Source organism: Polyodon spathula, chromosome 39 (genome assembly GCF_017654505.1).
Source record: "Polyodon spathula isolate WHYD16114869_AA chromosome 39, ASM1765450v1, whole genome shotgun sequence".
Lineage (NCBI taxonomy): Eukaryota > Metazoa > Chordata > Actinopteri > Acipenseriformes > Polyodontidae > Polyodon > Polyodon spathula.
The window spans coordinates 153,593-166,863 of record NC_054572.1 but is presented as its reverse complement, the minus strand read 5'-3'; the positions used below and the strand labels follow the sequence as shown (position 1 = coordinate 166,863).

At 37.7% G+C, this 13,271-nt stretch overlaps 2 protein-coding genes across 2 annotated transcripts in view; both read left to right on the top strand.

The window, feature by feature from the left end:
* The window catches only part of LOC121304750 (putative mediator of RNA polymerase II transcription subunit 30), a 4,790-nt gene extending 4,358 nt beyond the window's left edge, over nt 1-432 (top strand). Inside the window, exon 6 of the mRNA XM_041236128.1 lies at nt 1-432. This exon is cut by the window's left edge and continues 21 nt beyond it. Within this exon, the coding sequence (XP_041092062.1) occupies nt 1-168 (168 nt within the window). The 3' untranslated portion in view covers nt 169-432.
* A 582-nt stretch (nt 433-1,014) lies between these two features.
* On the top strand, nt 1,015-9,240 carry LOC121304649 (CMRF35-like molecule 1). The gene is made up of 6 exons (XM_041235915.1): nt 1,015-1,344; nt 3,770-4,091; nt 5,587-5,719; nt 6,349-6,449; nt 8,110-8,147; nt 8,477-9,240. Exons 2-6 carry the CDS (start codon nt 3,992-3,994, stop codon nt 8,651-8,653), a joined length of 549 nt encoding a protein of 182 aa, XP_041091849.1. The 5' UTR covers nt 1,015-1,344; nt 3,770-3,991; the 3' UTR covers nt 8,654-9,240.
* The last annotated feature ends 4,031 nt before the right edge of the window (nt 9,241-13,271 follow it).

The following is a 13,271-nucleotide window of genomic DNA, read 5'->3' as shown; positions in this document are numbered from 1 at the left end:
ATCATCTACGCAAATATTGATTGTGAGAATCAGGAGCCACACAACAAGCCAGAAGTGACTTACACTGAAATAAAAACTAGCAAAAATCTGAAGGCAAAATCCATTCCACCAGAAACCACAGAATATGCAGAAATAGTGCTAAATAAATCCAAAGAGGCAACGAGCTAACCCTCTACGGGCACCGTAGCGCTTCTGTAAGGATTTAAAAGCATTTATGTGCATTGTGAGCAGTGCCAGATTCCAGCACTTACAATATCATACAATGCAGTACATTCACAGTTTTATTACACCATCATACCCCTGCTTCCAGAATGATGTTTTCTCTGACTCCGCATGGCTACTTGTTGAAATGTCTTCAACCTCTCCTCATGTTTACTTGATACAAGCCTGTTTCTCTAGGTGAGATATTTTATTTCCCCCTGTGGGATCACATTGTAGATTATTATTATTATTATTATTATTATTATTATTATTATTATTATTGTTTTAATTTATTATATTATTGTATTTTGTCAAGCAATTCATTGTGTATGCCAAGGTAAATAAATGCATATGTAAAGAAATAATGGAGCTTAGATTATTGTCTATTTTATTAACTTTCATTTTTATATTTAAGGTCAGTGGCAAGGCTTTAGCAGAGTTTCATTTCAGTATTTTCAGCACACCAACACTGTCAACATAATCTATGAGAAGCAAAAGATTGTCCAATACTGTTACATGTGGTGAGGTGACGTCATCATTACTGCAGAAATTGAACTGAATTCTAGGGATATCTATCTATCTATCTATTTTTTTTTTTTTTTTTTTTTTTTTATGATCTGAGGTATATTAAACATCTTTGAGTTGGTCTGTAGACGAGGAAGCTTGTGGATGAGGTTTTCCAACGTCATCCACAAGGGGGAGACAGTACTCATTAAGCTGCTCCTGATACAGTAACCTCGAGAACACCAGAAAGGCATTTGCATTCGCAGCTGAATGTCAAAAACAAAGAAACGCCCTCTGCTGTTTATAAGTTGTCATTGCAACCGAGTTAAATTCCTTTCTCTACACTGCAATACGCAATCATTAAAAGCAGAAGGACAAGGAAGCTACATTTACGGGCGACAGAGTTACTGTTTGGAGAGACGTCATGTCAGATGATATGGCTGGCAAATGAATGGGGTAAAACAATGGAGGAACTCTTCGTCCTGTCCATGGGGCTGGCTACTGCTCCAGTCTCTCTCTCACTGTACCTCTCATCTCTGTGATTATTCACATGAGCCCCGGCAGAAAAGGAAAGCAGCCGCTGCACAAGGTCCAGCAGAGATAGCCCGGGACAGAAGGGAATACACACAGAGGAATAAGGTAAAGATTTACAGAGCAATGTTTTTATATGCCAGTGTGCTTTCATGTGATTATTTTCTGTAGCGCAGAATTAAAATGCCTATTTTAAAATCTGCAGTTTATCTGCAGTTTGCTTGTTTTCCCTATTTTCGTCCACAAGGGGGAGACTCGTTACAACACGAATGGCATTGCTTACTCACAACGTGTGTGTGTTCGATCGCTGTCAACCTGCCCAGTATTAACTGCACCAAGAACACGCACCGCATCTATGAATAATGAGAAATATTTAAACTGCCGCTATGGGGGACTGAATTGCACATTTGCAACCTGATAGAGACTTTAAATCTCTGTTATAGATCAATTTGAAGTCCCTGACCTTCTGTTTTTGTAGGAATTACCCAGGTTTTTGATAAAACACGTTTAAAGGGAAATCTGGGTTATAAATTTTAAGTGGCGCTGTTTAGATTATTAAACTAGATGCTCTGATCCTGAATAGCAAAGCTTTTCCGACCGTCGGGGAGCGCTTTTGTGCCTTTTTAACTTTCCAACTGTTTTTAGTGTTCCGAACAAAAATAAAAAAATTGCCAGGAATGATGAGAACAGTCGCAAAACCCCAATTCCGACAGTGTGAGGAATGTTATGCAGATTAAGTGGGTACATAACAAATGTTTATTTATTTATTTATTTATTTATTTATCATTTTGGTAAATTATCCTCCATAACCGGATACATGAAGCTGCAATTAAATACAGTACACACACACACACACACACACACAAATTGGCAATATTAGAATAGGAGCTCTCTAACTGTTTTTTTTTTCTCTTTGTACCGATGTACTTGCTTTATTATTGTGTTGTATTAAATGCATCTTATCTTGTTTCTCTTGAATCGCCTTTACGACGTTTCAATCCCACCTGCCCATTGACTGAAATCCTGAAATGTAAAAATGTGCGTCTTTTGCGTCATTAGCATAAACTTGAATCTCTATTTCTTTTGACCAGTCAAACAAATGCAATCTTTAAATGCCATTGAGTTTCCATCGAAAAAAAGGAACCAACTGTTTGAAAGGGCTGCAATAAAACAGTATGTTTTGCTCTTTCATAGGTAATAAAGACATAAATACAGAAGTGACGCCATTGATCGCACACTATATAAAGTGAAAGATGTGATGTGACCATAGGTCAACTCTTTTCAATGCGTTCGTAACATGTAGACTGCAGATAATGTATAGCTTTGTATGGCTTTGAATACCAAGAAAAAGCACCGAAACGCTAAAAGATAAGTAAACACCGAAACTGCTCTAATAATGTACTCTTATCTATTGTCATGACAAACACGGCAAGTCAACTAGTTAGTCATTCTGAGCAGGGGAAGGGAGTTGATGCAGGAAGGCGAGATAGAGGGTTTTTGTTCTTATAAAATCAACGCTGTTTCATGGTGGAAGGACGCCACATACTTCAAAGTAATAGCAGAGGCGAAGCTCTGATTTGAACACAGGTGGTGAGTGAATCAACATTGAAGGGATAGATGGTATACAAACAAGGGGTTCTAAGTGGGTAAGGCAGAAATAGTTACCAGTGAAGAAAAGAATGAGAAACGAGGGGTCCCGCCTCAAAATAAGAAGTCAGGACATTAAACAAGGTGGGCATCGAGGAATATGTGGCTCCCGTGTTGTGGATGAAACAGGTACATTTTTGAAAGGAAAGAGACGGCAGTATTTATACTGCGAAAATCGGCAGTCTGCACGATTGCTATGTGTAATTAGCTGTACATTTTGATTAAATGAGAGGCCACACAAGAAGGAGCACACCCGGTGGGGTTTCTTAATAGCATCTTTATGAAAGTAATAATTAGCCATTTTTGTTTGTCACTATAGCGGCTATTTGTAGCATCCTCCCTAGCAAACAATATATACATTAACTTCAGTATCTGTATTTCTCTTCTCAGATCATTTCTAGCTCAACTTTTTCATAATTTGTTAAATCGAATCACTCCCTGCTACAGAGACACCAGAAAAGTCTATGTGTGTGTGTATATATATATATATATATATATATATATATATATAGAATATATATATAATATATATATATTATGGATAAAAACAGCATGCAAAAATGTACATTCTCTTTCACTACCTGCCTGATGCGTTTCTGGTAACACTAGGACTGATTCACAAAACCTGACTGCACGTTTTATAGGTTTGTTTTCAATTAACAAGCTGACATCAATAAAATCTAACTACAACGAAACACTTACTGATAACAGCAGCCCATGACAATGACAGTCTGCTTTTGCTCTCACAGCTCAACGTTAATACTGTAATGGTTTGGGTCACACTGGGTTCTATGTATAAAACATTATTGGATGTTTTAATCATACTGTTTTCCCAGCTGGTTTTCATTCTTATTGGCTTTACATTGGAATACACACTTTGATACAGGTGCTGCAGCCCTTTCTGGACCAGGCCAGGTGAACAGCTTGCTTCAGGAATCAGTGACTTATCCAGTGTCGTTATGGCAAAGACTGCAAGGACAGTGTGAAATACTGGTGTAAAGGACACACCAAGCAGTTCTGTGACATTGTGGTAAAAACTGATGCCCTCCAGACAAACAACAGGATATCCATTAGAGATAATAAAACTGAAGGAGTGTTCACTGTAACTATGAGGGAGCTGAGAGAAGAGGATGAAGGATGGTACTGGTGTGGAATAGAACAAACCGGCTTTGATGAAGGCACTTCTGTGCATCTCACTGTCAACAAAGGTAATTAAAAGTCTTACTGTAACGACACCTGATATAGTTAACTGTGGTACTGTTCACAATGCTTTAACTTACCCAAAGATTGTTATTCTGAATAAAATATAATTTAATATTGACAACATTTCTAGATTATTGGTGGCTTCATTAGCAACAGTCCAGAAGAGTTTCATCGTTACAAAGCGCTACTTTATTCATAGAAGCAGTCTTATAAAATCATAGTTTAAATGAGCTGTGAGTTAAAGCTTTGTGAATGAGGCCCCAGAGTAAAGGGCCTTACATGGATAGAAAGTCTATTTAATGTTTCTGTAGTTTAAAGATCAGCAGCAACACAAACACACAGAAACTTGAACTGTCCCGCTGGACAAGCAGAATGTGACAAGAACAAGAAAACAGCGAACAAGGAACAAAACCACGATACTTAAACCAAAAAAAGAAATGTGCATAATAAAACTAAACAATAACTTGATGATAGGCTTCTTTTCAATTGTACTAACATATACAACTCTAAAGAACATATATGACTGATTTCAGGATCTCAGGAAGGAGAGAAAAGTTACCTTATAAAGAACTTTCAATCTTCAGCTTAGTTCCAAGATATATTTTTGTAAAGTTTTGTAAAATCAGGCTCACATCTCTGTTTTGTTCTCTCCTGGCCTTCATATTTATTTATTAGCAACACTTTAATACACTTGTGTGACTATAATGTATTACAAGAAAGATTTGACTACTTCTGTGCTTCTTCAGACATGGTGACTAGTTGGATTCAGGAACTGGTGACTATCCAGTGTCATTATGATGAAGGCTTTAATAACAATGTGAAATACTAGAATAGAGGAATGGTTTTTAAAGACAGTTCTGTTCTGTTGAGAACTGATGGGCCCAAGACATCAAACACTATCTCTATCATTGATAATAAAACTAAAAGAGTGTTCACTGTAACTATGAGGGGGCTGAGTGAAGAGGATGAAGGACGGTACTGGTGTGGAATAAAAAAATTAAAAAAAACAGATGAAGGCACTTCTGTGTATCTCACTATCAACACAGGTAATGAAATGTCTTACTGTAACGAAACCAGCTATAGTTAACTGTGCTTCTGGTGTGGAATTAAAAGCAAATTGATACCAGATTAGAGCAATGCTGTTCACCTCACTGTCAAAGGTAAGAAAACCCTTCCTAACACCAGAAATATCAGATTAGTTCAGTTTAATGCCACTGTGATTTACACGCAAACCTAAGAAAGCAAGCAAACAGGAAACTGAGGAAACAAACACACACATGAAAAAGCAGATTGTAAACACAAAATACTAGAGGTTATAAACAGGAAAGGAAGTAAAGGTAACATACAATTAAAATGCTTCATGCTCTTCAGTGCTCTAGTGAACGAGTCCTTGCAATGAGATCATTTATTAAAGTGTGAAATGTTGAGATTATCAAGACAAGGCTAATCTTTCAGGAGTCCCTCATTCCTCCAGTTTTAATTGTTCATGTATTTCAACAGGAACATTGAAACCAACCACTGGGACACCAAAAACAACAATACCAAGAACAACAGAAAGAGCAGCCCCAGCCACTGCAAGCACTGCTGTGAACATCTCTTCATCTCCTGGACAAACAGGACCCACTGCTCAACGGTACAGTCCCACTTCTATACTGCGAATCAACTTGGTAGGAGAGAACTAGGTCCACTCTATTATACACTGACTTCACTGAGGACATGAAAAAAAATCACGTGGCAATGATCTCAGGATCTCTGCATTTCCATTAGGTTAGGTGATCTTGAGACACGTATTTGAGGTTCTCAGTATTTCTCTTTGTTTGAGTGGCGTGTAATGTCTTGAATGATAGTTGAATGGTAAGAGGTGTGTCTACGAGCGGTGAGGTTCATGTTTCATGTCCAGTCCCTGCTTCTCCATTGTATTGAACAGGCTGTGATGCCAATCCTCTGAAGAGCAGAAGCACTATGAAGACACACAGGCTAGTCTGAACATTGGTGATAGAAAGTTACTGTTTTCTTTGTACTGTTTCCACTCAGCTCAGAATTTTCATTTTCATTTGGTTATATTTTCTTCTCTTTTCCATGTCCTCAGTGAACCACTTCCGTATTAAACAGGGTTTGTATTTGAAGTTTTGAATAGGCATACACTTTAAAGAGGCACATGACTGTATGCATTTCCTTGTCTCTAAAGGGGTTGAATACTTTGGGGCTGTATTTTCAGGTTGCTGTGAAACTGGCTAACTGGTTCTTCTCTATTATTTCCAGAGAAGGGGATACCAGTATTTTAACGATAGTTCTTTCAGTTGTCTGCGGATGCCTGCTGTTGTTGTGTATGCTGTGTCTAATGATCAGGATGAAGATTAACAGTAAGTGACATTACAACATCCTGTCTTTGAATTGGATACTAGTGTGTGAAGGAATTGCAGTGCAATCCTCAGCTGCAAATGTGGGAAATTTCTGACCCCTCAGGTGTTCAGAATGTGGTACTGTGTGCTTGTGGACACGGACACATCCTGCGTGCTGCGTATTAATGAACCTGCAGCTTGACCCAGTGAGAAATCATTTGAATCCACTCATTGCAGTTGGATGGCTTTCATTGCCCTTGTGGTTTTTAGTATTTAATATGGGTTTCCTGTAAATCATGTGATGCGAGACAGTAAAAAAAAAAAAAACACAAGGCGGAACAGCTTAAAATGACCATTAAACCTTTACACAAAGTGTCTCTAATTACTGTGTATTTACATAGTAGTTACTTAATAAAGACATGTGTACTTACCCATAATTACAATATTATTGTGCATAGTTACTGTGCATAATAACATTGTAATTATGTGTAAGTATACATGTATTTAGGAAGTAAGTACTATGTAAATACACAGTAATTAGAGAACAAATGAAAAGTTTTCCCAATATTCCCTTCCAAATGTTATGCTTTATTATCCAAATACCAATAACTTTCGATGTACAAAAGTATATGACATTGCACTAAAAGGGATGATTTCAAGAGCAATTGGTTAACTTTTGCAAACTTTAAAAGCTTTGCAAAGCACAGCTGAAGCATAGGCAGTCATACGTAGCAGAGGCAAGGATAGAGAGGTGTTACTAAACCTGTGGTAACGTGTGTTACAGCAATGCATTTCTGTGAAAAACCATGTGCTGTTGTCAGTAAACAGGAAGGTAGCTTGTATTTATGTGACCACATCTCCAAGTTTAGACCTCTCTACGCTGGCTTAACTGTGCTGCTCAGAGCTGGATTCAAAGAGTAAGTAACAGGGTTCTGTAAAATATAGCGTTACACGTCCCCCTGTTTAAATGACATGCCTGTCGTTTTCCTTTTTTTATGATTAACATCCTGACAACTTTATACACTTATACCTGTAAAGTCTGTTTTAAAGCTCTTTTCAGAATGTCCGCTCTAGTGCACTGATTGCGTAAGGATTAGTGCCCACATTGTCAAACAGGTAACACAGCAAATACCAATCCATGATATGGTACGTGAATAAAAAGTTCTTCCTGCAGTGATTTAGATGACAGATCTCAAATCCCAGTGCACTAGAGCGGTCATTTTGAAAAGAGCTTTGAAACAGACTTTTCAAAGTTATGAGTATAAAAAGTTGTTTCATTTTTTTAGCAACATGTGGGGACATATAACGATATGTTTTTCAGAAACCCACAACTTAATCTTTAAGATCCTACTGTTGATCTGGCGTTTAGTGGAAAATAGTTATAGAGCCCGGCTCTTTTGCATTGTGTTAAGCTGCTCGCTTGCGATGGGCAGGATAACCAGTTTGCACCCAGCCTCCGCCCTGTTACGAAACCAAAAAACCTAGTTTTACTTCTAACTGCTTACAAGCTCCCAAATTAAATTGTTTGACTTGTTCATTTCTGGTTTTGTTAGTTATTCTGGATGGGTGTTTCCTGCAGGCTAATAACCTTTTGAAATATGAAGCTTTAAAAATCCAGCACAGTATATAAACTGCTTTAAATTAAAATATTTCCTAACACTTTATGTATTTTTTATTTCAGGGGATAAACAAAAAGGAAACATAATGAGCAGCACACAAGTAAGACACCCTCAATATTAACCTATTTTAAAATGCCAGAAGATGTACCAGATAAGTATTTCATTGATTAAATACCAAATAACAAATGTACTGGTCTATGCAAAGTGTTAACCTCTAAGGATCCCATTTGTTAAATATAAGTAAATCTAAAATATATAGAAGATAAATACAATATTTATTTAGCAGCAAAATTTAAAAAGATAGAAAATGCATACTATATCAATTCAAACTAATTGCTTGAATAATATAATAATAATAATAATAATAATAATAATAATATAATAATAATAATAATAATAATAATAAATAAAGCACGTTTCTTTCTTTAGCCTTCCCCAACATGTACAACAGTAAGATTTCAGAACAATGCACAGATGCCAGCAAGTGATGATGGAATCTATGCAAGTATGAATTCTTCCCAGAGGCAAACACAAGAACTGCATTCTGATTCCGAGGACGGTTCCACTGATAATGACTTGATCAGCAGTCACGCAGAGGCACAGTAGAAAAACACCAAGCGTCCCGGAGCGCCTGGATGTAATCCAGTCCTGGGACACCTGCATGAAGTGCTTGAGTCGCAGAAACTATACCTCCTTGTGTGAATAGCTGGGGAGCAAAAAATGATCAGGTTCTCATTAAATGTAGGGCAAATGGCATATAACTGTTGCCTTCAATATTATGTTCAACTAGTCGTTGTAATAAATACAACACAGTAAACACTGTGCTTTTTCAAATTTGTATTCAGAGATCCTCACCTCAGTCTCCATGACTAAGTGGGTTATCAGCGAAATGCTTGGGCAGTGGGTTTATTTTTCAGGATTTGGTTGGTATTGATGATTATTGAAATTGCTTTTTCATTTGTGTAGGATATCTTAATCATTATTCAACTGTATGACTTTTCTAACAATTGCCTGTGTAGCATTGCCTTGGTTTAATCTGCTCATATCTCTGATTTATTGTATCTGTATAGCTGTGCTACTAAGGACTAGCTGAAGATTACTGCTTTCCCTATTCTAGTAACACTTTGGTATCTCTGTCTTCATATATAACTTTTGTATTTGCTGTTGAAATAAAATATATAAATATATAATAATTAGGCGTCATGCTTGTTGGTAAATTCTCAAACTGTATCAGTGATATAGATCCTGACTGTGAATTGGGTCACATTCAAGTACTTTTCTGATTCCATTACACACCATCCGAGAGATTGAATATTAAATATACTGCAGCCGGACGTCCTGTTGCTCTGCACATGCACTATGATCAGTTTTTACTCTTTGGAGATTTCTAAACAGCAGCGGTGTTTAACCGCATGTGGCGCAGCAAAGCTCTGCCCTTTTTAAATTGGCAGGGATGGGGTTAATTTCCCCTACCTGCCTGGGTTTATTATGTTCAGGTGGCTGGGGTTGATTAGTTGATTAGGTTAATTAATGATCAATCAGCGCCCAGCCACCTGACATAAAAGGAGGCCTCTGCTTCTCATTTGGGAGGAGGGAGCTGAGGAAGCAGGTTGGTGTTTTGTTGGTTGTAATTTTTCAATTTTCTAAATCCAGTGAAGGCATTGCCCAGCCTGGAAACCTTTATTTTGTACATTTTGCTTTTTGTTTTTGTGTTTCAATCCCTTTGTTTTGGCCCTTGTGCCTTTTTATTTTTGTATCTATTTATAATAAAAGTATATTTTTTTTGAACTGCAGTCTGTCTCTGGGCCTCTAGGTGGTGCTATCCCACTGCTCACACCAAATGTGGCAGGCTGGCGAGTGGATAAAGGCGCAGAGACAGACTGCAGTTCAAAAAAAAAAAAAACTTTTATTATAGATACAAAAATAAATGTAAAATCATTCTCTATTTCTGTTTGGTTACTGTGGAAATGGACCACAGGCAGCCAGTGAACTTCCCCTTTCCTCCGTGTAAAAGATAACATCTTCTACTCTTGACTCCCCCCCCCCCCCCCCCCCCCCCCCCCCCAGGAACCCCCCCCCCCCCCCCCCCCCCCCCCCCCCCCCCCCCCAGCTCGCTACGCCCCCCACTGCTGACCTACAGCATGTTTCCTCAGAATCCACTGACCGTGAACCAGATTGAGAGACCGTCATGCTGGTTAAATGCTTTGACCATAGAGGGCTGTCTCAACATGACAAAGCTTTACTTGGTTTCCTGATTGAAACAGTAACTGGTATCTAAAACTAACACAGCAGTGCTCTGTTACAGAAGGCAGGTTTTCAACTTGAACAGAACGATGATGGGGCGAGGGGCTTTCCAGCTGTTTCTTCTGATTTTAGGTAAGAGATAGAGTTTTGTTTACATGAAGACACTACAGAGATTGAATCATTAATTAAGCACCTCTTGTAGGAGTTCAATGGGTATATGTTACATGTGAGTGTGTGTGTGTGTGTGGATTCTGAATGTGTTTTGTACCCTTTGAGTATTTTAACATGAACAGCAACATTTTGGTATTTCCTTACAGATTCCTACTGTGTAACTGGGCAGAAACCACTTACATTAAAGGATGGAGAATCAATGACGATAATCTGTCCTTTGGACCATTTGTTTTATAATCAAGAGAAGTTCTGTTGTAAAGTTATCAATCCTGCTGGAGTCTGTGTCAAGATTGCTACTTCATATGGTTATGTGCATGAGGCATACCATGGAAGAGTATCAATCACACAAAATGGTGGAGGAATGTTTGTAACAATCTGTAACTTAAACAGACAAGATGCTGGAATTTACAGATGTGGCGTGAACAACAATGTGTATTGTTATGTTGCCCTTTCTTTATTACCAGGTAAAGTATTTTTATGTATGTATTTAGAAGGTGTTGGTAGCACTGACTATGGTAAGACATTGAAGGCTCAGAACTCATGTGACATTCCTGAGCAGCAAACAATGAAGTTTGCACCCACAGTGCAGGAACATGATGATCCTGAGAAATGCATTGTTCTTGGTTTCACTTCCTGATAATATTGCAACATCTGGACGTTGGTTATTTTCTAAGATTAGAAACAATTAGCAGCAGCAAATGATCATTACCCAGTGTGTCACTGACTAGATAATACGATAAATATATACAATGCTGGTTCTGTCACTTGATTAGGCTCCAAACATACCTCTCTTTACTTTTCTCTTCCCGTTTTATAATGCAGAGAATGTTCTTGATATTAAAGATGCTGTTCTTTATATTGTAGAAGACGGTCAGTAGAATGTAATTAAAAGCTGTATTGTATTGACGGATACAATTATTTTGGCAGCTCCCACTCAGGCAAAGCTCACGTCTCCAAAAACTACACCTACAAGTTCAACCAACGCTGCCGAGACTGCGGACATTCCAAGGTCGTCCAGCCAGACAAGTTAAAACAATTCATTCAACAATCTCAGGGGTTTCATTCTGTTTTTATAAACCTGGCACCCTGTAAAAGCACAACTCAATACACACTGGTGTTTGGGTTAAATACTGTGGGCCCTAATTGTGAAAATTGAAATACTGTTTTTAAGAATGCGTTTTCAGGACTGGTTTTAAAGATTCTCTATGGTTTGAAAAGTGAAAATGAACTTTTAACCCTCTCTCACGGTCCTTAAAATGCTGTGAATGGGGCTGAATGTACAGCAGGAATGGTGCTTTCTGGTGATCTTGTTTAACAGGCAAGGGTGTCTTAGTGAGGGAGCGTTGTATTTAAGTGTTGCTGTTTTTGAAATCCTCAGCACTGTTGAAATGAAATGGATCACACCCCTCAGTGTTGTGCTGGGACTGCTGGCCTTCGTGCTGATTTCTACTGCATTCGTTATTGTAACGTTTAAGAAACAGAGGCAGAAGAGTAAGTCTTCTTTCACGCTGGGAAATACAAGCTGTGCAAGCTAACCTTTTAAATCCACACGTCATCAGCAATGTGGTAGCCTGAGTCAAATGAACATAAGCATGCCCTCACATTATCTGTTTATAACTTGCATTGATTATTACCACTTTTTTTTTTCTTAGCCAGCTTAGCTGTATATTGCATTAGTTCCATTGTAGACTGATTTCAGGACACTTTTTTATGTTAATTTTTTTCCAGCTCTATATTAACTAAAATGTGTGTCATTGCTTTTATATTAAAATATTAAAATAATTGCAAGGTTAACTCACACAAGAAAGCAATGACCTTTCTTTTTTTTCTTTTTAATATAACAGTGCCCAGGAGTTTTGAAGATATCCCTCCTGTATGTATTGTATGTTCATTTATTCTTAGAGTTATACATTTTTTACAAGCCTGACTGTGTCTATATTCGGCATGGCTTTGAAACAAGTAGAAATTTAAATGTAAGGTGAACTAAAATGTAATTTCTTTACATGATCACCATTACTCCAATCCTTATTCATGTACAAAAAAATGTGTTCTTATTTGAAAAAACACACACACAAACAGTGTATGTAAGTGTAAAGAATTATTTATATTAACACAGCAATCACAGTTTGTTGTACAGCAGTTGTGACAGATGTAGTTATTTTGTTGTTGCAGATGTTGAGTCTATAATACTACTACTACAATAATAATAATAATAATAATAATAATAATAATAATAATAATAATAATAATAATAATAACACATACAATCTATTTCTGGTGATCCTAAATCAAAATCCTTTCCCAAACCCTTGTATCACTGTTTTCTATATTTGCATCTCCATTCTAGTCCGCACTAATTCTGTTTCCTTCTTGTCTTGCAGCAGCCCTGTGTACCTATTACCTATGCCTCCATAGCATTCCACTCAGGACCAGCTGAAGACCCCTCAATGCTATACGCTAACCTGTGGGGTGTGGATCACCCGGAGTCCCACTCTGGATCACTTCCAGTATCCGCAGAAACAGTGGAATATTCCACAGTGACAATCAAAATCAAATAACCAGCCAGATTGTTTATGTATATGGGCAAAGTCTGTGTCTGCTACTTTATTGTTTGCCAGTTTCTATGTGTGCCTCTCTGTACACAGAGTCCAGTCTTAGTGCATCTGAAACCTGTTTTTGGACCTAGGCTGATTGGGAAACTAGCCGTGCTCAGTGATATTATCTAATATACATCTAATAACTCATATGAGCATGTTAGTGGTTAATAAATAACCTCACTCCCCTGACCACAGACCAACTATATCAATAA

Bases quoted from the DNA above. Each gene is read 5' to 3' on its own strand.
- LOC121304649 (XM_041235915.1), top strand. From the start codon at position 3,992: ATGAGGGAGCTGAGAGAAGAGGATGAAGGATGGTACTGGTGTGGAATA. The intron at 4,092-5,586 runs GTAATTAAAAGT...GTATTTCAACAG, and splicing joins GCATCTCACTGTCAACAAAG to GAACATTGAAACCAACCACT. The intron at 5,720-6,348 runs GTACAGTCCCAC...TATTATTTCCAG, and splicing joins ACAGGACCCACTGCTCAACG to AGAAGGGGATACCAGTATTT.